Genomic DNA, 21,271 nt, shown 5'->3' with positions numbered 1-21,271 from the left:
TATTCACTGAGGGAAGGCGGACATGTCCTGACAGCTACTGTTTCCTCGTCTGCTGAAGCCCTTAACTCTCCCGCTGAGCATGTTTTGGCCTGATTTACATCTGTGACTCAGGCGCCGCCCTCCTCACCTTTTAGCGTCTGTGGAAGAAAGAGCTCAGAGCGTGGAGCTGCTGAGGTTGTTAGAAAATAATGTGTTCTGGTGCCGCTGCAGAGAAATTCTTTCCATTTCTTTATTAGTATTTTACAGCCTCCGGGGAAGGAGTTCTTTCCACTTTACAGAGTCGTACATGTTACCAAAGGACACAGATGTGTTTGGTTTCTGAAGCCTGGAGGAGTTCAGTCATCGACTTAACAGCCAAAGGTGGTCCGTGTGACCCAGCAGAACCATTTACCAAACCCAACACGTCACGCTGGTACAGATGAAGCCCAGGCAGGTCGGGGAAGCTCTTTGTCCCACAAGGTAAATCACATCTAGTCCTGTTGTTCCTGAACATCAGAAGGAGGTTCTGACGGGCCGTTCTTTCCTATTCGGACCGACTCCAAACCAAAACGCTTAAAGAAATGTCTGTTAGTCCGTGGTTCTGTGGATCCTCAGGCGGTTTTCTGAGGTTTCAGGACCACGCTGGAGGCCGAGCGGACACAGGAGAAGGCGGAAGGCGACACCTTGTCGGGGTCGATGTAGTTGTTCTCCATCCTCAGGGCCACCAGAGTCGCTTCCTCCTGCTGCTCCGGGTCACAGATGCTGTCTTCAGAGATGCTCCTGGAAGTTTCAGCACAAACATCCCGTTAAACACACCTTAATACAAAAACTATTTCACCTTCCGTGACAGTTTAATCTCCAGGATTTCTTTTACCGCCTCCCCCCTGCTTTACTCTGCCGCTCTGTCTGCAGGCTGGTTTTATTGCACTGATTTTATTTCCCACAAGGAAACGGTTTAAACGTCTTTCCTTTTCACTTCTTCCCTTCATTCACATTTAATCTGTCTTTAATGTTTTTTTTAACTATAATTCAGGAATCTCTCTGGAGGTGTTTCTGAGCTTTGAGAAACTTAATCGGCTCAGATGTACAAAACATAGGGTGGCGTTGAACCGTAGCATTATTAATAAATCATGGCAGACGTAGCTCCGGAGAAAAACCTCAATTATCAAAGCACCTAATGGTGGAAAAACGCTAAATCCATTTGTTTCCATACATAAATCTCTAGTTCTTTTGATGCTTTTCTGTATATATTTTATTTCTGTGACCTTTAAAGAGCAAACTTGCTTTCACAGATCATTAGTTTTACTTTCCATGTATCAGAGCGTCTCTCCCTGTCGGTGCAACATTACGTCGTATTATGAGGACCCATCCAGGACTCCTTCCTCACAGAAACACATCTCAGTGTGTCGCTCGGGGGGCGGGGGGGGGCGGTCCAGTCACATGGACCCTGTAACAGAACCTGGTGTGACTTTGCTGCTCTGGGCGCCGAGCAGAGACGCTCAGGTGGAAACCGGACTTTTGTTTCTGGTTGCAAAGGCAACCCTCCATCCAGTGGACTTGTGGCTTAAGCCGGGCGTACACGGTACTTTTTGGGTCGATTCTTCAGTCCTGTGACAATTCTTTGGATCGGGCTGAGTTTCAGCTGCATGGTGCGTCATTTAGCATCCAGGGGGTAAAAAGGGGCGATCAGCCTCTCACCACCTCTTTCCCATCAGGAATCAGACGGTCGGATGAAAATCAAACATGTCTGACATCCAGTCAGCCCTCCTGAGGTGATGCTGAGCGCCTCCTGCTGGTGAAGCAGAACTACGAGACGATTTCCCCCAACCTCCACACTGAGCATGTGCAGACAAGGCTAAAACATAGGAGCAGAGAGAATCATGGCGGCGATACGTGTGACATGGAGTCAAACTACGGAGGAGCGACTCGTAGAATTACCAAAGCAGTGTTTGGTTCTAGTTAGCCTCCTATTTTACATCGACACTTCCGTCTTTTTCTTCTTCTACTGTTTACGTTTTGGCTCCCGGATAGACGAGTCCGACAAGCGCCATCTCTAGCAACTTTTTTCCAATGTAAAAACCACGTCGGCACTGAGTCCAACGTGTGGTTTTTAGACGTACAGTGTGAGTAGTTAGAGATGGAGATCTGTGAACTTATAAACCCTGAGGTTTAATCGTACAGTTTGAGCTGAAGCTGAGTGCAACGATTGATAATATCGTAAAGCGTACGCCCGGCTTTAACGGCGTCTCAGTCGGGCTCTGCTGCGTTCACCGCTGGTCTCTGGTTCAGAGTCGGTACCCATTGGGTCTAAAGGCTGCGGGTTCTGTACCTGATGCGGTTGTTGTCCAGTCGGAGGAAGTGCAGGTTGGTCATCTCGCTGATTCCGAGCGGCACGTGGATCAGCTGGTTGTGGTCCAGGCACATCTCCGTCATGGAGTGGTAGACGCCGAAGAAGGACTCGGGTTCGATTCCCTCTCCATCCAGCTTGTTGAAGGACAGGTAGAGGTATTCCAGACCAGGATCCATGTGGGCGAAGATGTAACCTGTGGAGGAACAAGAAGGAACGTTCTGCTTAGATCTATAAGGTTCTTTGTTTAGTACATCAATGATTGTCCTGCTACTACCCTCTGTTCTCCCACCGGTCCCAGATTTGGCTAAAGTTCTCCTTAATTCTTCATTTTTCTTGCATATTTTGGTTCTGCTGCGACTTGTCAGACAAATAAATCCCATCTTCTGGGTTTCTGATGGTCCAGTACAGCAGTGCTTACCAAAACTGGTCCTCGAGCATCTAGACAGATCACTCAGATTATTTTATTGCTTTCCTTTGACCTACCAGGTATCCTCTCTATGTTGTTTCCCGCCAGCACCAAGTGGACCAAAGACTTGGGCAGGTAGGATGGAACCAGGTAAAGTTCATTATGCGACAAGTCGATGGACTCCAAGTTCCTGCAGAAGATGAAAGAAGAGAGGTTCTGCTTTAACGTCCCAATCAAAGCTTAATGACTGATTATTGGACCCCGGAGGGTCCCGGCAGACGACGGTGGTTCTGTTTGGGTCCGACCTGTGGTTGAACCAGGCCATGGGGGCGATCTTGGTCTCGTCCAGCCTGTTGTGTCTCAGAGAAACCACGTTGAGGTTGGTGGTCTGATTGAACACCGTCTCTGAGATCTCCTCAATCAGGTTGCTCTCCAGATACAGCTCCTGAAGGAGGAGGAAGAAACGTCCGCCGCTCTTTAATCACCACATTGCTGGAAAACCATCTCAGAGCTTTTAATGCGTGACTCGGTTAAAGAGCTAATCATCCGGTGTTGTTGGACCCGGCTCAGATCCATGCCATCTGAAGTGTGGTTCTGTATTTACAGAAGGTGTGTTGAGCCTCGCTGAGCCACCCTGCTGGTACTCTGTGGTCAACCCAGGCTGTAATTAGTCGGTTAGGTCGGTTTCCCGCATGTGGGAGGTTCAACATCTCAGACGAGGAGAACCTTCCTGGCTTCACAGAGCATGAAGCAGCGGAACGAACCTCGGAAAACTTCATCAGTTTTATTTCCCTGCTGGTTAGAAACGCTTTATCTCCTGTTTTTGTCAACTTGAATAATGATGTGACGTTATTTGTAGTTTTGTTATAATATATTTGTCGGATTCATGAGATTTCTGAATCTTTTACTAAACAGAAGATTTACTTTTGCAAGGATTTTAGTCTCTAAACAACCAGTTCTGGATGTTAAAGGTCATAAACACTGGAACCTGTTTTATCTTCTGTAATGTGTCTCTAATTAGGTGTAAAAAGGCTAAACTACACTTAATTAAATGTTTCTTCATGAATCCCCAGCAATGACCAGAACTTCTTCTGGAGGTTTCTTGAAATGCGAATCGTCTCTGATGGAGGGACTCGTCTTAAATCAGTGTTCAACCTTTAGGAGCATCAAATAAACAAATAAACTCACATTTTCCAAGTTAGAAAAACATTCAGTCCGTCCAGCCATCTAATAGAGATACATGGACTCTGGTTCTGACCCGGTCAGAACCTGGGTCTGCCACAAAAGTAACATCCTCAGCTGAATCCTCTCTGGGTTCCCAATGTGGGGGTCGGGAGATGATTTGATGCTGATGTGCTAAAAAGATTTAATATTTCTTACACTTTTTTGTAAAAGTTCCTTATTTATTCTCGTAATTTCAATATTCTGCCTTTATTCTCACAATTCTCAAACAAAACTGGATGAAACATAGATGAAGCAGTAAATCCAGACCTTCATCTCTCAGCCTAGCTCCTCTTCACCACTAGAGACCAGAGAAACACCTTCGTCACTGCAGAGGAAGACTATTGCTCTATCCGTCTCCTGTTTCATGGAGCTATCACTGAGATGCTCCGGTTTCAGTCCGCCCTGCCGAGGTTCAGGTTCTGAACTGTGATTATCGGACCCTGAACCAGACTTTAGACTTCATACCAGCAGCGACTTGGGAAGACCCTGCGGGACAGTCCGGAAAAAGTTTCTTCCCAGCCTGAGGTAGGAGAGCTGGATCAGAGGAGCGAAGGCCCGCGGGTTGACGTTCCCTTCGCTCAGCAGGTTCCCCTCCAGCTCCAGAATCACCAGGCTGCCCAGACCTGAAACAGGAGAGAAAACTGTTCTGAGCTTTCATAAAGCCACAGGAGAGCTGGACGAGTCTGGTTTAGCACACCGGAGAACCTGTAAATTACTAAAGAATAAGAATTAGACCAACACAGGGATAGAGTACCAGGCTGTCGGTATTAGATCCAAATATCTAAACTCTGAGGAGTCAATGAGTCAATCTGAGACCAGGAGACTTCATCACAACCCAAGACCAATTTGAATTTAAGTGATTAGTGTTAAACCGACTGATATGATGGGATAGTTGATCATTAGCAGTGGTTTCAGTGCAGGGTCCAGATCTAACAGCAAAGGTCCCATAAACTCATGATTTGTTGTCGATCAGGCTGGTTGCTGGAGTTGCCTGTCGGTGTCTCTGTACCTTGGAAGCTGTTCTCATCTATTCCTCTCAGGTTGTTCTCGTTGATCTTCAGCTCATGCAGGGTGGAGGGGAGGTCAGGAGGAACCATGTCTAGAAGATTCTCGTCCAGGTAGAGACGCCTCAGCATCTTCAGGCCCTGGAACCCACAGACTGCTCAGACTGGGAACCATTTTAAGTAGCGATGCACCGATATGAAAATCTGGGCCGATATCGATTTCCGACATTAATATTGCTGATATGTCCAATAACCGATATTTACCAATGTGTGTGTGTGTGTGTGTGTATATATATATATATATATATATATATATATATATATATATATATATATATATATATATATATATATACAAACATTTACGTTTCTTTGTATATATATATATATATATATACAAACATTTACGTTTCTGTGATGTATAAATTTAGTAAAACTTTGTACCGACTGAAAACTATTCTATCGTATTTTTCGGACCACAAGCTGCACCGGATTATGAAGCACATTAAATAATATTCTCAAGTGTGTAATATCAACACTGCAAAAACGGAACTAAAAGTAAGTGAAATTTTCTTTACACTTAAAAAGTAAGTGAAATAAGTATATGTCCTCGATTTGAGCGGGTAAAATAAGACTATATGCTAATAAGATTTTTGCACTTAAATTAAGAACAATTCATGTCCATCATCTTATTTCAAGTGCAGTATATCTAATTATCTTATATTAGGGGTAAATACATCATTCCACTGGCAAATTAGTTAGCTGCTCAAATCAAGGAAAAATACACAAATTTCAAGAAAATTTGACTGTTTTATTTACTTACTTTTAGTTCCCTTCTTGCAGTGCGCCCCTCCATGTCCACAGCTCTATCGTCTCTGTGAGGAGGACAGAGAAGCTGGACTACACTGCCCTGTTTCTAACATAAGGCCAAAATAAACTTTATATTTAATTAACTTACTGGGTTTATTGTTGCTAGTGCGTACTTCAGGCTGCCTTACATGAATGCACTTCTAGTTTAGACATTACAGTCAGGCAGTCTGGTAGACAGCTCAGGGGTCCTCAGGTAGTGACGCAGTGTACCGTAATGCTCCTAATATCCACTGAGTGAAGCGACTTTGTTGCTAACTTAAGTCAAATTTACACATTTTAACAGATTTCTGAGTGCATTGTAACCATGAGGGTCCGATGTTGATGCCGATATCATCATGAATCACTAATTTTAAGGACACTGTCTAGTTGTCAGAGCATCTTGGGTCCTCATTATGTCCTGCAGATATTAATTTATTAGGCCCAACGTGTTTTAGTTCATCACAGTCCAACGTGTCTGGTCCCTGGACCTCCAGACAGCTGGTGTTCAGACAGAAAGGCACCATGAGGGTCTGGGCTTACCGTGAAAGCTTTGGCATCAATTCCAGCAGAGGTGAGCTTGTTCTTCTTCAGGTTGATCCATTCCAGGTTGGGAATGCCGTTGAAGGCATCTGCTGGGATGCTGCTGATGTTGTTTCCTGCAGGTTAGGGTAGTTTTAGTCCTCACAAAGACTATGAAGGCGTTTCTGATTGTAATACGTCTTGTAGTTTAAAGCCTCTTTAATCTCTTTGGCCCCGATCAGAATTTACTGGGCGTCTTCCATCCAGTTTGTTCTTCAGGGGTTCACTAAATGACAGCTTTACTTCCTGTTCAGCAGGAAATAGAGCTTTGTGTGTGTGTGTATGTGTGTGTGTGTGTGTGTGTGTGTGTGTGTGTGTGTGTGTGTGTTGTGGTCCCCATGTTGAGTAAAATGAAGGTCAGGATGGTTTTAGGTCTACCTGCCAGAATAATCTCTGCTGGGTTGTGAATGTCTCCTCACCTGCAACTTCTCCAACAACCAGCAACTAAAGCTACGTCTGATAAAAATGGAGGAATTCTGGGAAATGGAGTTTGTCTCCTCCTGTGACTTGTCCTCTACGGTCGGACTGGAGGATGTCTCTGCATCAGCCAGGACAAACTACCGGGTCGTGCTTTCAGCTCTGCGCTCATAGAGCAAACGGACCGTGAATGAATACGTACTGAAAGACAACCCTGTGTCCCCCAGTTGTCCCCCGTGTCTCCCCCCCCCCCCATGTGTCTCCCCTGGTTGTCCCCCGTGTGTCCCCCGTGTCTCTGCGACTCACCCTCCAGGCTCAGGGACTTGAGCTCCGGGACGCTCAGCGGAGGGAAGTGGGTCAGTCGGGCGTTCTCGCAGGTCAGGGTAACGTCAGAGATGTCACAGCCTGGAGGAAGGCTTCCTCTGCTCCCCACCTCCTCCTCCTCCTCTTCCTCCTCCACCTCTCCTGCTTCCTCCTCCTTCAGCTCATCTGTCGCAGCAGGAGGCGTCGGGACCGGAGATGGGAGGCGCTCTTCTTCTTCTTCTTCTTCTTCTTCTGAGGGCATCTGGAACACATCTCCTCTCAGCCACACCTCCACCTCCTCCTTCGCCTCCCTCTGTAGCTCTTCCTCCTCTCTCCTTCTCTCCTCTTCCTCTCTCCATATTTCCTCCTCCTCTCTCCTTCTCTCCTCCTCCTCCTCTCTCCTTTTCTCCTCCTCCTCTCTCCTTTTCTCCTCTTCCTCTCTGCCCCTCTCCTCCTCCTGGCGCCTCTTCTCCTCCGCCTCCTCTATCTGCCTCCTCCACTCCTCCTCCTCCTTCATCAGCTGCAGCCTCAGAGCCTCCTCTTCCTCCCTCCTCCTCTCCTCCACCATCTTCCTTTGCATCTCCTCCCGCTCCTTCCTCTCCCTCCTCCTCTTCTTCCGGGCCTCATCCTTCTTCCTCAGACGCTCCTCCTCCTCTCGGTGCTCCTCTTCCTCCCGCCACAGGATCCTCTGGATCTCCTCCTGGGTCAGCGGGGCCACGGGCTCCTCGGGGTCACTGGGAACTGGGGAGTCACCAGAAAGTTCAGGGCTGAGCTCCAAGCCTGGGGGGGGCGGGGCCACCGTGCCGCCGGGCAGCCAATCAGGAAGCAGGAAAGGAGGGAAAGAAAGATGAAAGGGGGAGAGGAAGAGGAGAGAAGAGGAGGGGGTAACTACGGAGGTGGTGAAGGTGTGGGGAGGACAGATGGACACAGACGGGTTAGTTCTGACGGCGGTTCTGGACCGGCGGGTCGGAGTTCTGCTGTGGACCGGTCCAAAGCCTCCAAGCTGTTAGGTCTGAAACTCTGACGCGTCTCCAAGGTGCAGCGCTGCAGGCTTCCTGAAGGCGGCGCTGTTCCGCCCGCTTTCACCTCAGAACCCTTCAGGTAACTCTGACCTGTTGGACCTTCAGGCGGGAGGAGCTTCCTGTCAAACCCACGCTGAGACGTCCGGGTGGAGAAGCGTCTTTCTCTCAATTAATCGTTTATTGATAATTAACGTCTTAACTTAAGTTCCTCTGGAGGCCGGAAACTTCGGGAATTTTATTGGACCGTTTTCCGGGTCTGGATAAGTTTTGAAAACCCAAAAACTTGTTTGGAAAAATGTTTGATTTTCCAGATTATTTTTTTTTCCTGATAATCTTGAACAAATGCAGATTTTTTTTCCATCTTTTGCCAAATCCTACTTTAATTTTACCGTTTCATGTTTTACTGCTTGGACACAACATGAATAATAAATCTCACTACTTCTTGGACCTCACTTTAAATTTAGTCTGGACCGTCCTCTGGTCAGGATCATCTGCAGGCTGGAGATTAGATCGTTTGGATTTAATCTTGTTTGTTCAGCTTTCAGTACCTGGCTGGTTCTACAGGATTAAGAAAGCATGGCCGGTTGCTAATAGGACAGCTGAACCGGGTCGGGGTTATACGCAAACTACGACACCCTAAAAGTAATATTTTGGGGAATAAAGTGTCCAAGGCGAATAAATTGCACCTTAATCTGCAGTTATTTAAGGATTCTCTGGCGTTAATTAGGCGAATTCTAGACTCAGAATCAGGCAGATGGTTTCACAGATTTCCAGGAAAGCAAAAACCCAGTCTGAGCAGAGTTCTGGTCCAGGATCAGTGGATCCTACAGATCAGAGTAAAGGCTGAGCAGTTCAGGATGATTATAATCCAGAAGGTTTAAAAAGATCCACTGGATTCTGGAAGGTTGAAATAAAAAAGGTGGAACACCAAAGTCCAAACGGTCTAAAGACGTTCAGGTTCTGTTCGCTTCATGGAGATCTTCTCAGAGACCTGACATTGTTCTGGTCTCAGTCCTTTGAGGGCAAACCAGGCATATGGAGTGAAAATGTATCAGAAAACCTTAACGACCTTCAGGAAGCCTGCAGAACTGCCGATCTCAGCATTTTAAAGAGATTAAACAGGAAGTTCAGGAAACCATGAATAAAAACCCAGAATTCAGTGCAGTGATGTTTCCTCCTGCCACTGAGTCAGCTTTATGTCCGACCTCTTTGACACGAAACCCCAACACGTATCTAAGGACAAACATGTTAAAAACATTCACAACATGTGTCCAAAATGCGCTGCAGACATTTTAAAGCCATGATGGGAGCAGGCAGCAGCATGCTGAGGCCTCAGAGACGGAGGATCTGACACCCCCCCCCCCCCCCCAGCATGCCGCACCATGGCGCTCTCACATGTTGCCTCTCTACCTGGCTCCATGCAGACGGGGCAGCACTGCCCTGCGGGGGTGGCGGGGGCCGAGCAGTGCATTCTGGGACAGCTGGTCTCATCACACACCACCCGCCCTTCGCTGCACAGACACGTCACGCAGGGCGACGGCGACCAGACGGCCAGGTCGAACATGGTCAGCCCGCCGTACTCACACCGGCTCTGCTTACCTGGAGCGACAGAGACAGCAGAACCCGTTCAGCTCCCAGCAGAACCGCACCGAGTCAGAACCATCAGAACCATCAGAGTCACATTAACATACGGTGTGGACCCACATGGACTAATTATGTCACTTCACTGCAAAAAGGGAACTAAAACTAAGTCAAATGTTCTTGAAATTAGTGTATATGTCTTTAATTTGAGCAGCTAAATAATCTTATCTGCTAATGGAATAAGATATTTGTACATAAAATAGGAACAACTCATCTCCATCATCTTATTTCAGGGTTAGGGTTAGTATATGTAATTATCCTGGATCTGATCACAGTTTCAGACATTCTCCGAGGACTTTATCTGAATAAACAACGGTCTTCCTGAGCTTTTGGAGTCAAGCTGAACTTTCTGATTCTTTAAATGTGAAACTATAATATCATTAAAACGTCTTTTTCACTTCTGCATGAAGCTGTCTCCACATCACTGGTGCAGCCGCTGTTTTTCTCACTAAATAAGTCAATTAAACAGAGCAGCTGTGAGCACACACTGCAAAAAGGGAACCAAAAGTACTTTTTTTTCTTAAATGAGTGTATTTGTCTTTCATTAGAGCAGGTAAATAAACTTATCTGCCAATGGAAGGAGTATTTTTAACCCTAAAATAAGATAATTAGATAAACCACACTTGAAATAAGCTGATGGAGATTAATTGTTCCTATTTTATGTACAAATATTTTATTCCATCAGCAGATAATATTATTTACCTAGTCAATCAAAGACAAATATACCTGCAGCGGGTCAGATTATTATAAACCAGTTAAAGTCAGAGGTTGAGTAGAAGCTCATGGACCGGACTGGGCTTCAAGTTCTGGCATCAGACAGTAAAAAATTAAAGGTGTAAAAAATTGAACCAGCAGTTTGTAACAAGCAGATAATAAATTAGATTAATCTGACAGGCCACAGTTTTACTATCTGGTAAGAAAACTTTAGGTTCTGATCCACTAAGGTTCAGATTTACACACTAATAATTTTACTCTAACAGGCTGGTTTTGAACAATCTGCTTATTAATTAACATAAATAACTAGATATGACTGATTTTCCTACACAGATGCAGGATTTCTCATTTAAAGGCATCAGCAGAGAAGGACGCTGTCTTTGGTTCTGTGAATAGGACAGATTCACTAACCCTGCTTCTAGTTTAATGTGGGTGGACGTGTTTTTTATGCATTAGTGGTTTAGGAAGAAGGGCTGAGAGAGATGAAGAGATGAAGTTAGGTTTTACACGAAGAGTTGAGCAGGAACTTGAGCAGCTTTGTCCTGATGCTCTTTTCAGTACCAGCATTATTCAATTCAATCTTATTTTATTTCTATATCTTCAATTAAATTCACATCATCCCAAGTCTCTTTCCAAAGTCAGCTTCCATCAGATCCTCCAGGTTGGTGAGAAAGTTTCCTCTCTAAGGAAACCCAGCAGGTTGCATCAAGTCTCTCCAAGCAGCATTCACTCCTCCTGAAAGAGCGTAGAGCCACAGTGGACAGTCGTCTGCATTGTTGATGGCTTTGCAGCAATCCCTCATACTGAGCATGCATGAAGCGACAGTGGAGAGGAAAACTCCCCTTTAACAGGGAGGAGAACCTCCAGCAGAACCAGAACCAGGCTCAGTGTGAACGCTCATCTGCCTCCACCCACTGGGGCTTAGAGAAGACAGAGCAGAGACACAGAAAGCTCAGAAGCTCACATTGACCCAGGAGTACTTTCTATGTTAGAGAAGACAGAGCAGAGACACAGAAAGCACAGAAGCTCACATTGACCCAGGAGTACTTTCTATGTTAGAGAAGACAGAGCAGAGACACAGAAAGCACAGAAGCACACATTGACCCAGGAGTACTTTCTATGTTAGAAGGTAATAGAGGATGATCTGCCTCCCCTGATGATGTCACAGCTAACAGAACCCCAGACCAGGTGTACCTTCTATGAAGAGAAAAATGACAGAACAAAAAGGTAAAAGATGAAATAACAATCAACAATTATGTCCTGTTACTCTAACTGTGTGTCTGGCTGCTTGTCTGGCCTGTACTTGAACATAAGCAGCAGACAAAGCAGTGATTTGTGGCGTTTGTCCTCCTCCCTCTGGGATCAGCTGCGGCGGGCGGTGAGTCAGGAGCAAAGACTGTAAAACACAGTGATGCAGCAGGAAGAGGCTCTGCGGCTCCGTGTGGACTGCATCCTGTCTGTCATCTGGCCGTTCTAATGGCACGCTGTTAGCTGGCTCTGCAGGCGCACAGGTACTTAGAGAGGCTCAGGTAGTTTCTCTTAAATACGGCCCCTCCACTATCTGTCCTTTTTAATACGGGCAGGACCACTGTCCCCTGTCATCTCTGCTGGGGCACACATACTTTAGAGCTTTTCTTTTCTCTTTAAAATATCGTTTCTCTGTCACAAAGACTCGTTATCAACGCCTTAATGGCAGGGATTTATTTAAATAACTAACCTCTGACTGTCCTCAGGGACAATCCTTCCCTGCTGCTCAGTTTAATGTCTTCAGACATGGTGTCTAATAATTTATTAGTAGGAAACACTTCCTGGCTTTTCCATTTAGTTTTACCATTTTTCTTCTCAACATAAACTAAAAGTTATTTATGCTTCACTCTGTTTTTCTGGCAAAGTATAAAAAAGAAGTTGTTACTGTTTTGATCCCCTTATGAAGAACGTAATATCTAAAAGTAATTAACGTGTAAAGAGCTTTTTTTATTTCAACACAGAAAAGGTTGAGGTTAGTGGCTTCTTTTGGGATCAAACCATTAATTTTTAGATTACGGTTGTTGTGGCGTCAGAAAAAAAAGTAATTAATCTGGATATACTGAACAGAGGAGGTCTGAGAACAGAACCCTGTGGGACTCCTTTTATTTTAACTCAGCCTGGACTGACAGCGTTTCCTGGTCTGTAAAATCTGATGTTCACTTTTAGCAGAACCATAAACGGAACCATAAACAGAACCTGAGGGTCTCTGGTGTTGGCTGATCGGATCATATTTATATTTACAGTCAAATGCAATAAAAATATGGCTCTGATGAGGCTCATTTTTTTAGATTAGATTCACCTTTTTGAAAATAACCTTTGCTATTAACCATATTTCTCATTACAAATCCACATTTATGTATTAAAATAATTATTTATTGGTCAGATGTAATATTTTAAATTAAAGTGGGGTTTATTAGCAGAAAATCATCCTAATTAACAGAAAAAAAGCTTGAAAACACGAGTCTGTGTGATAATCTATATATTGTTTCACTTAGTGATATCTATATATAAATAAACTTTGAGCGATATATGTGCATTTTTTAGTTTTTGTAAAACTGCAGCAGGTTATTATTTAATCATTTATTGAAATAAAGTGTTAAATCAGAGGAAATTGCTGGTCCTGTGCGTGAAACTGGAATCTTTTTGCTCTCGTATCTTGAAGACAGATGATTTATTTCACATGTTGTTAAACTAAAATGTCAAACTTGTGATTTATAACTGTTGTTGTTTTAGCCGATAAGAAGCAAACCGCTTTAGTGGCCGTTCCTAAAGGAACCTCATCAGCTTTTATAAGTTTTTAAAACACTGTTTAATTCATGAGGGGCTCATAAAGCTATAAATCTGCCCCTCTTTCCCCTCTTTAGTTGCTCCAAGGCAGTAAAACCCAGATTTCCATCAACCACAGAAGAAATGACTTCAGCAGATTTCTGCCACCTTCTAACAGCAGGATTCCTCCTCTGTTTATTCAGAAATGTGATGATTTGTCGTTAAATGACTGATCCGTAATAACAGGAAGCCTTGTTGTGTCGTCTCTGAGCTCAGCGGACCAGATTCAGTGAAACATGCGTCTTTTAATCAGATTTAATTACTTTTAATGATTTTAACAGGCAGAAAAGGGCCAATCAGTGGTTTAAAGTTCTGATTGTTTCTCTTTTTAGTGGTCTTAAAGCAATCAAACTGTGCTTTTATAATAATAAGCTGCCATTTTTACCATTTACTGTAGGGTGCAAAAGTATTCATACCCCTATCACATCCTTTTATGTTCTAATCAAACATCAGTTTTTAATGTAGACTTTTAAGCTGTAGCATAATTGTAAAGTGGAAGGAAAATGACTTGTTTTCCTCTTTACTCTCATACTTTAAATAAGTTCCAGTGGAAAAAACTTTCATGAGGCGCCTAATCTGTAACCAGAGTCTAGCTGTGGGTAATTAAGCCTTAGTCTAAGTCCAGATGTTCTGGTTCTGGCCTCAGAGGTTCTTCACAGGACAAAGAACCCAGCAGACAGGTCAGGGAGAAACACGGTGGCGGCAGCATCATGCTGCGGGACAAGGAAGCTGGTCAGAGATGATTGGAAGATAAATCCTGGAAAAAAAACCTGTTAGGAGACCCGAGGCTGGGCTGCAGGTTTAACTGCCAGGAGAACCAGCCAGAACCTACGGCAGAGATTTTATGGCATTGTTTAGAATGGCCTAGTCAAAGTCCAGACCTACATCTGGCTAAGAGTCTCTGGCAAGACGTAAAACGGGTGTTTTCCAGCCTCTCTGACTGAGCTGGAGATGTTTAGCCAAGAAAAACGAGAGCAAAAGTTCTGTCTGTAGATATGAAGCTGGTGGAGCAGAACCCAGAACACCTGCAGCTAAAGGAGGTTCTGGAAAGTTCTTGAGTCCATTCCTCACAGAAATCATCACTTAGCTTCAACTCTGCTGTTTTAATAGCTCCAGGTTTCTATCATATTTATGCAGTTTGACTAATTATGCGCCTGAAATCTTTCCTGAGGGCTGACTGGAACATGTTTCTGTTGACCTGACCTGGTAAATGCTGAGGAGGTTCTGCAGAACCGTACTAAAGAACCAGCTTCATCAGCAGCAGCCGGGCAGAACGTGGAGCTCAGCGTGTTTCTGATTGGTTCTGGTCCCGTTTGGATCAGACTGTCTTGGTTTAGAGCCACTAACCTGGGATGACGTTGTAGCTGGACTGCAGCTCCGGGCCGCCCCTGTAGAACGTCAGGATTCCAGCATCTCCTTGGTTCCCCGCCGGGTTCTCCGTTACGTTTGGACCGGGAACCAGCCGGATCTTGAGGGGCTTGGAGCGCCCCTCGCTGGTCCGGATGTAACCTGCGGGTCACAGCGGGGTCAGTCCACACCTTCCTCTGAGCGCTGGTTTTACGGGACCGAGACGCGTCTCACCCTGTCCGTCCCGCCTTCTCTTCCCTCTGCGTCGGTCCGCCTCCTGGTTCCGGTGTCCCCCCCCGGCCTGAACGTCGGGCAGCACCAGGACCAGCAGAAGCCACAGAGCGGCCCACGGCAGCCAGCGCCTCATCCCTGCAGAGCGCCACAGATTAACCTTCAGCCTCGGACCAGAAGCCGTCTGGAGGCTCCTACCTGCAGCGGCGCCTCAGAAGAAGCTGAGCGGAGCCGCCGCCGGCCCTCATATAGCCGCGCTGCGCGGCCTAATGGCCGGTTCCCTGCCGGAGCGCGTTTAATGACGGGTCTGATGCGGCAGTCCTGTCATTATTAGAGCCGGGCGCTCTGAGGCTAACACACGCCTTCACTCTGCAGGATGAGCCGGCTCTGAGTCTGTGGAGGAGCCCAGCCTCTGATTTGGGTCCAGATAGAAAAGCTGTTGGTCTTTGATCTCTGATGAAGACCATCAAACGCAGCTTTAATTCAGTTAAGTTTTATTTATATAGCGGCAATTCATGAAACATGTCATCTCAAGGCACTTTACAAAGTCAAATTCAATCAGATTATACAGATTGGTCAAACATTTCCTCTCAAAGGAAACCCAGCAGGTTGCATCAAGTCTCTCCAAGCAGCATTCACTCCTCCTGAAAGAGCGTAGAGCCACAGTGGACAGTCGTCTGCATTGTTGATGGCTTTGCAGCAATCCCTCATACTGAGCATGCATGAAGCGACAGTGGAGAGGAAAACTCCCCTTTAACAGGGAGGAGAACCTCCAGCAGAACCAGAACCAGGCTCAGTGTGAACGCTCATCTGCCTCCACCCACTGGGGCTTAGAGAAGACAGAGCAGAGACACAGAAAGCACAGAAGCTCACATTGACCCAGGAGTACTTTCTATGTAGAGAAGACAGAGCAGAGACACAGAAAGCACAGAAGCTCACATTGACCCAGGAGTACTTTCTATGGTAGAGAAGACAGAGCAGAGACACAGAAAGCACAGAAGCTCACATTGACCCAGGAGTACTTTCTATGTTAGAGAAGACAGAGCAGGACACAGAAAGCACAGAAGCTCACATTGACCCAGGAGTACTTCTATGGTAGAGAAGACAGAGCAGAGACACAGAAAGCACAGAAGCTCACATTGACCCAGGAGTACTTTCTATGTTAGAGAAGACAGAGCAGAGACACAGAAAGCACAGACGCTCACATTGACCCAGGAGTACTTTCTATGTTAGAGAAGACAGAGTAGAGACACAGAAAGCTCAGAAGCTCACATTGACCCAGGAGTACTTTCTATGTTAGAGAAGACAGAGCAGAGACACAGAAAGCTCAGAAGCTCACATTGACCCAGGAGTACTTTCTATGTTAGATGGTAATAGAGGATGATCTGCCTCCCCTGATGATGTCACAGCTAACAGAACGCCAGACCAGGTGTACCTTCTATGAAGAGAAAAGAGAGAGCAAAAAGTTAAAACCTGAAATGACTGTTGTCATTTCAGGTTTTAACGTCAGTCTTTAGACACGACGCCTGGCGCATCGTCTCCGATCTGCCATCCAGATTTATGATGTAGGGCTCTGTCTGCATCTTTGGAGCGCTTTGGTCAGGTGCAGGTTGTAATTTATACCACTAGAGGTCAGTGCAACCAACTCCCTGTTTATTGGTTGGATTCATTTTATCTTTATTAATCACCCGCATGTTGTAATAACGTTATTAGATAACAACTTTGACTAAACAACAGAAGCCGTTTAATTCTACACTTAAAGTCTGGTTTGTCATCAGATTTTAAATTATTATATTAGTTGTTTCAACATCAGCTATCTGAATTTGAATAAAAATCTTAATGGTAAAATTGATATACTTGTTTTAGATCACGTAACATTTGTTGAGTCCAGCGTGATGCGTGCATACATCTAACCTGCTGTAAACGGACGCCATCGTTTACAGGCCACGCCCCTTTTTAAAGCCATTTTCAGAAGCACATGTGCCGGCTGAGGTCCGTTCTCCGTCTGAACCAGAACCACATCCATGCATCACGACACTGAGCAACAACGTCAAACCAGCACCATGTTGTGCAGAACTGCAAATACTTTCATTTATTATTCCGTCTCAGTGTTGTTCTCCATCCGGCCCACATTTAAACCACCTGGTCTCTGAAGATCCCGCCCCATAGAGCACCTGCAGCGGAACCGTTTGGACCTTTAACTGCATTTCTGATGAAAGTCTTTAAACAAAGTTAACGGATGTTTAAAGTTTTAAGCATCTGAACCATCGGAGACGGATCCCTGGAAGCGTTGCTTTCATTGATCGTTGTTCCATCAGCAGATTTAATCTCCATACAGGCTGGTTGTTGGGAACTTATAAATCCAAAACAGGTTAAAAATAAAACAATTGGACTTTTATTCTGAAGCTGAAGACGTTTCTGCCGTAGTGAGGAGTTCCCAGCTTTATAAATAAAGAAAGCTTCCTGGATGGGAAGAGAAACGTCTCCAGCTTCAGAACAGAAGTCCAGCCTGGACTGATCATGATGACTGAGAATCTTCACCAACTTCTAGTATTTAATGCTGAACATTTATTTCCTCTGCTACTGAGATCAGGTCAAACATTTACAGTAAAAACATTTTTCCCATAAATGAGACTCAGGAGATCTGTGGTTCTTCCCCTTTCAGATGATTTTTAGGAGCAACAGCCTGTTTCCTCTGCAGGTTCTACAAGAACCCAGAAGCTATTTTCTTTGTATAGGAGCGGGTTTTATGACCTGGAGACTTAACGCTGTTTAAATATGAAAACAGAAGCTGTTTAATGCTCAAAAACACAAAAAGGTTCCTGATCAGTAAGCAGGACAAAAAAAAAAAAAAAAACATCTGCAGATTTCTGCAGAGCACCAGAAAGTTCTGCAGCAGCTCCAGATGTGGATGTTTAAAAAGCCAGAAAGGAATAAATAATAAATCTCCTTATATCACAATCTGACGTGTCTAAACATGCACAGATTCTCCTGGTTAAAACCTGCAGCTCTCATCGTCCTTCAACATTAAAATTCATGTTCTGAACATGAAGTTTACTGAACTTTTGGCTGCAGACGCCAAACCGTCCCCCTGCAGAACCCCCCCCCCCCTGCTCTGACCAATAGGAATGCAGGAATAAAAGGCAGACAAGGGGAGTAAATCAGTAACACAGGAGGGAGGGAGGAGGATGGAAAGCATTCAGCGGCTCGGCTCCTGGAGGATCGGGCTCAGATGGAGAAACGTGAACCAGAGTTCTGGTTCTGTTTCTCCTCGGGTCGACCCAGAACAACTTCAACATCTAAAGCTATTCCTTCCTTCATCAGCGCAGCAGAAACCCAGAAAAGTCTCACCAGGGTCCTAAACATTTCCACGTGTTGTTGTCACTCAGCATCCAGAACAAAATGAAAGCAGAACCACAGAGTTCTGGATGATAGAACCATAAAGCACGGCGCCAGAACCAGCTGGATGATGACACTGAAACGGACTGAATCTGGGCTGTTGAAGCAGCTGATTTTACATTTAATACGTGTTCTGAATGTTTTATTAGAACAAAAACGCTCCTCCTGCAGGTAGACCCGGCAGTGAGGTTCTGGTCTGAGCGTCCCAGCAGTTAACAGCCAACATGTTGGTTTTAAAATACCGATGTCTGTAATGTCTGTATGTGGCAAAACATGAAAATATCCTGAAACATTTTATATTTTCTCATTTTATGAGAAAATAGTGACAAACTAAAATCTAAAACAGCTTTGGGTCAAAGCTCAGATGAAATATTTATGCTTCTTACAGATTCTTGAAATCACAATTTCAACAATCTGAAAGAATTCACTGTATTCATATAAGTATCCAGTACAGCCCGGTCGGCTCGGTACTGGATAGATGGAAGTTAGGTTATCAAAGCATCAAGGAGTATTTAAATGCAATACAAAATACAGCACAATAAAATATGGGGGTTGCAATAATAAATAGGTATAAATATATTTAAGAGACACAAGTTAAACAGGTAGATAAGGTGCAGGGGTAAGATAATGTTAGTGATAATACAGGGCAAAAAGGGACCTAAAAGTAAGTAAAATTTTCTTGAAATTAGTGTATTTATCTGTGATTTGAGGAGCTAAATAAGACTATTTGCCAAGGGAATAAGCATTTTACCCCTAAACTAAGATAATTAGACATCCTGCACTTGAAATAGGACGATGGAGATGATTTGTTCTTATTTTATTTTAGTTACCTGCTCAAATCAAGGGAAAATACCCTCATTTCAAGACAATTTTACTGCGGTGTAAAGATACTGATGGTGGTAATATTGTTAATAACCGTATTTATGATAATTATAGCCGTAGGGGCCTGAGGGACCCCGGTGGTGCCTTGGCAGCCTGGGGCTCCTCAGGTCTACCTGGGTCAGGTCTACCTGGGTCAGGTCTACCTGGGTCAGGTCTACCTGGATCAGGTCTACCTGGATCAGGTCTACCTGGATCAGGTCTACCTGTTTGTGGTTCTTGGTGCTGAGAATTTCTGCTGTTCTCAGCACACCTACAATCACGCCTCCTGGTCACAACACATTTATTTCTACACATAATCTCACACACATATCCACACAACACATTCATTATGGTTTTTCTGTTACCATCCTCTGGCCCTCCAGGCCACCGTAGCAAAGCAGACGGCGTCACCACGATAGAAACTTAAAAGTTGAAGGAGCTGCGCGTCCTCGGGACGTAAAGCCGTGCTGATGGACCGGTCCGGTATAACCAGCGTTGTCGTCTACCTGAACTTATCGGGGAACTAAGAGCTCAATGCGACGTTCTGTAGGGTGACTTTAAAACGTGACACCAAAGTAAAACGCAGAGGTCTTCCTCTCCTGCAGCTACAGGGGAGGAAGAGGAAGGTGGACTGAACCAGAACTTTATGTTAACAGCCATAAGGCTTGATCAGCACTGAGCTGAAGGCAAACATCTCTGGTTTATTATTGTTAAACATCTCGTCCCTAAAGGTGAGCTCCATAGCAGCAGGTGTGGTTTAGGTTAGGTCTGAGTTTCTAGACGCTGATGGAGGGAAATCAATCCTCATCCTCGCTGGGGAAGCTCACTGCGGAGGAGCTTTCACTCTGGAACGGTGGAGCAGATCTTTGTGTTTAAGCGGGCTTCTATGGTCTCCGTGGGTTTAATGGATCTGGAGAAGGCTTACGATCTTAGGATCTGATCTTATGGCAGATGATGTGGTTCTGTTGGTCCTTCAGACCATGAACTAGAAAAGCTCTGGTTTTACCCGTCCGTCCAGGTTCAACTCAGCTGTGGTCAAGATGTCTGGATCAGGAACCAGATCCCCGATGCCAGCGGCTAAAATGGGCTTCCTCTGCAGGATGGGGGGGGGGGGGGGGGGGGCTCTGGTATCTGGGGGGCTCAAAGTAGAGCCACTGCTTCTCCGCATCAAAAGGAGTCAGTTGAGGTGGTTTCCATCTCTGGTCAGGACGTCCTCTGAGCGAGGAGGAAACATCCGTCCCTCGGTTCACCAGGTTTACCTTCTCCTCCTTCATTAATGAAACAAACGTCAGTTTTAAAGTGAACTCATTACTTTTTTCTCCTGACTGACGCGACCCGAAAACGTACTAAACCGTGACGTCTGTGTTACGGTTAACCTCCTCCTAAACTAGGGCTGAACTATTAATCGCATCTGAAATATAATCGCAATTTTAAAAAACAATTTTCAAATCTCAGAGATCTGCAATTATTGGCTACGTAACAATTAACAGATCAGAAACGTCCTTTAGGTGTCGCTAAAATATTTAAAGTGGGTTTGCTCCACGTGGAACAGAATAGAGCTGCAGCAGTGAGATAATTTAGTTTATTATTTGTTTTAGAATTTATATAATCAGAGTTTTTACCTGAAACTTTCAGGAATCTCTCCACAGCAGTTCTTGTCAGAATGTTTAATACATAAACTTGTTGGTTGGTTCCCCTTTATGTTCAACAAAGAATGATGTAAAACTCAATAAAAAGCTATTCTCTTGATTAATAATATTCTGATTAATAAATACAGTTACATTTCTTTTTTTAAATAAACCTTGTTAACAAACATCTTTATCTAAGCGGCCATTTTTGTGGCTTGTGGTTAATGCTGAGAAAAGTCTAAATTAAATCACAATTATGGTTGAAATACATCACACTTTAGTAAAACATTGATTAATTAAAATAAAGTTTTATTATGTCTGCTGAGCCGACGGTACCGTTCCCTTCCTACTGGGTCAGCCTCATCGGTCCTGCAGACATGCCTGGACTCAGAATTTAAATCCGAGTCAGCATCTCCTCTCAGTGTTTGTGAGCATCTCTGTAGTTCCAGTCGGGTTTCCAAACA

General features: G+C 44.8%; 2 protein-coding genes across 2 annotated transcripts in view; one reads left to right on the top strand and one right to left on the bottom strand.

Annotated features, from left to right (window-relative positions):
* Positions 1 to 21,271, top strand: part of LOC118567221 (nuclear factor 7, brain-like) — a 511,141-nt gene that overhangs the window by 417,289 nt on the left and 72,581 nt on the right. The gene's annotated exons all lie outside the window — the stretch shown is intronic.
* Positions 206 to 15,057, bottom strand: ecm2 (extracellular matrix protein 2, female organ and adipocyte specific; the record flags this gene model as incomplete). The annotated part of the gene is given in 10 exon segments (XM_036151771.1): positions 206 to 759; positions 2,309 to 2,522; positions 2,813 to 2,925; positions 3,041 to 3,180; positions 4,425 to 4,582; positions 4,969 to 5,104; positions 6,353 to 6,468; positions 7,115 to 7,852; positions 14,689 to 14,850; positions 14,923 to 15,057. Coding segments are annotated over 10 exon segments (2,079 nt in total). The 3' UTR covers positions 206 to 590.

The sequence above is a fragment of the Fundulus heteroclitus genome, chromosome 20 (assembly GCF_011125445.2).
Source record: "Fundulus heteroclitus isolate FHET01 chromosome 20, MU-UCD_Fhet_4.1, whole genome shotgun sequence".
NCBI lineage: Eukaryota > Metazoa > Chordata > Actinopteri > Cyprinodontiformes > Fundulidae > Fundulus > Fundulus heteroclitus.
The sequence above is the reverse complement of the archived record's forward strand: the minus strand, read 5'-3'. Positions and strand labels throughout refer to the sequence as shown.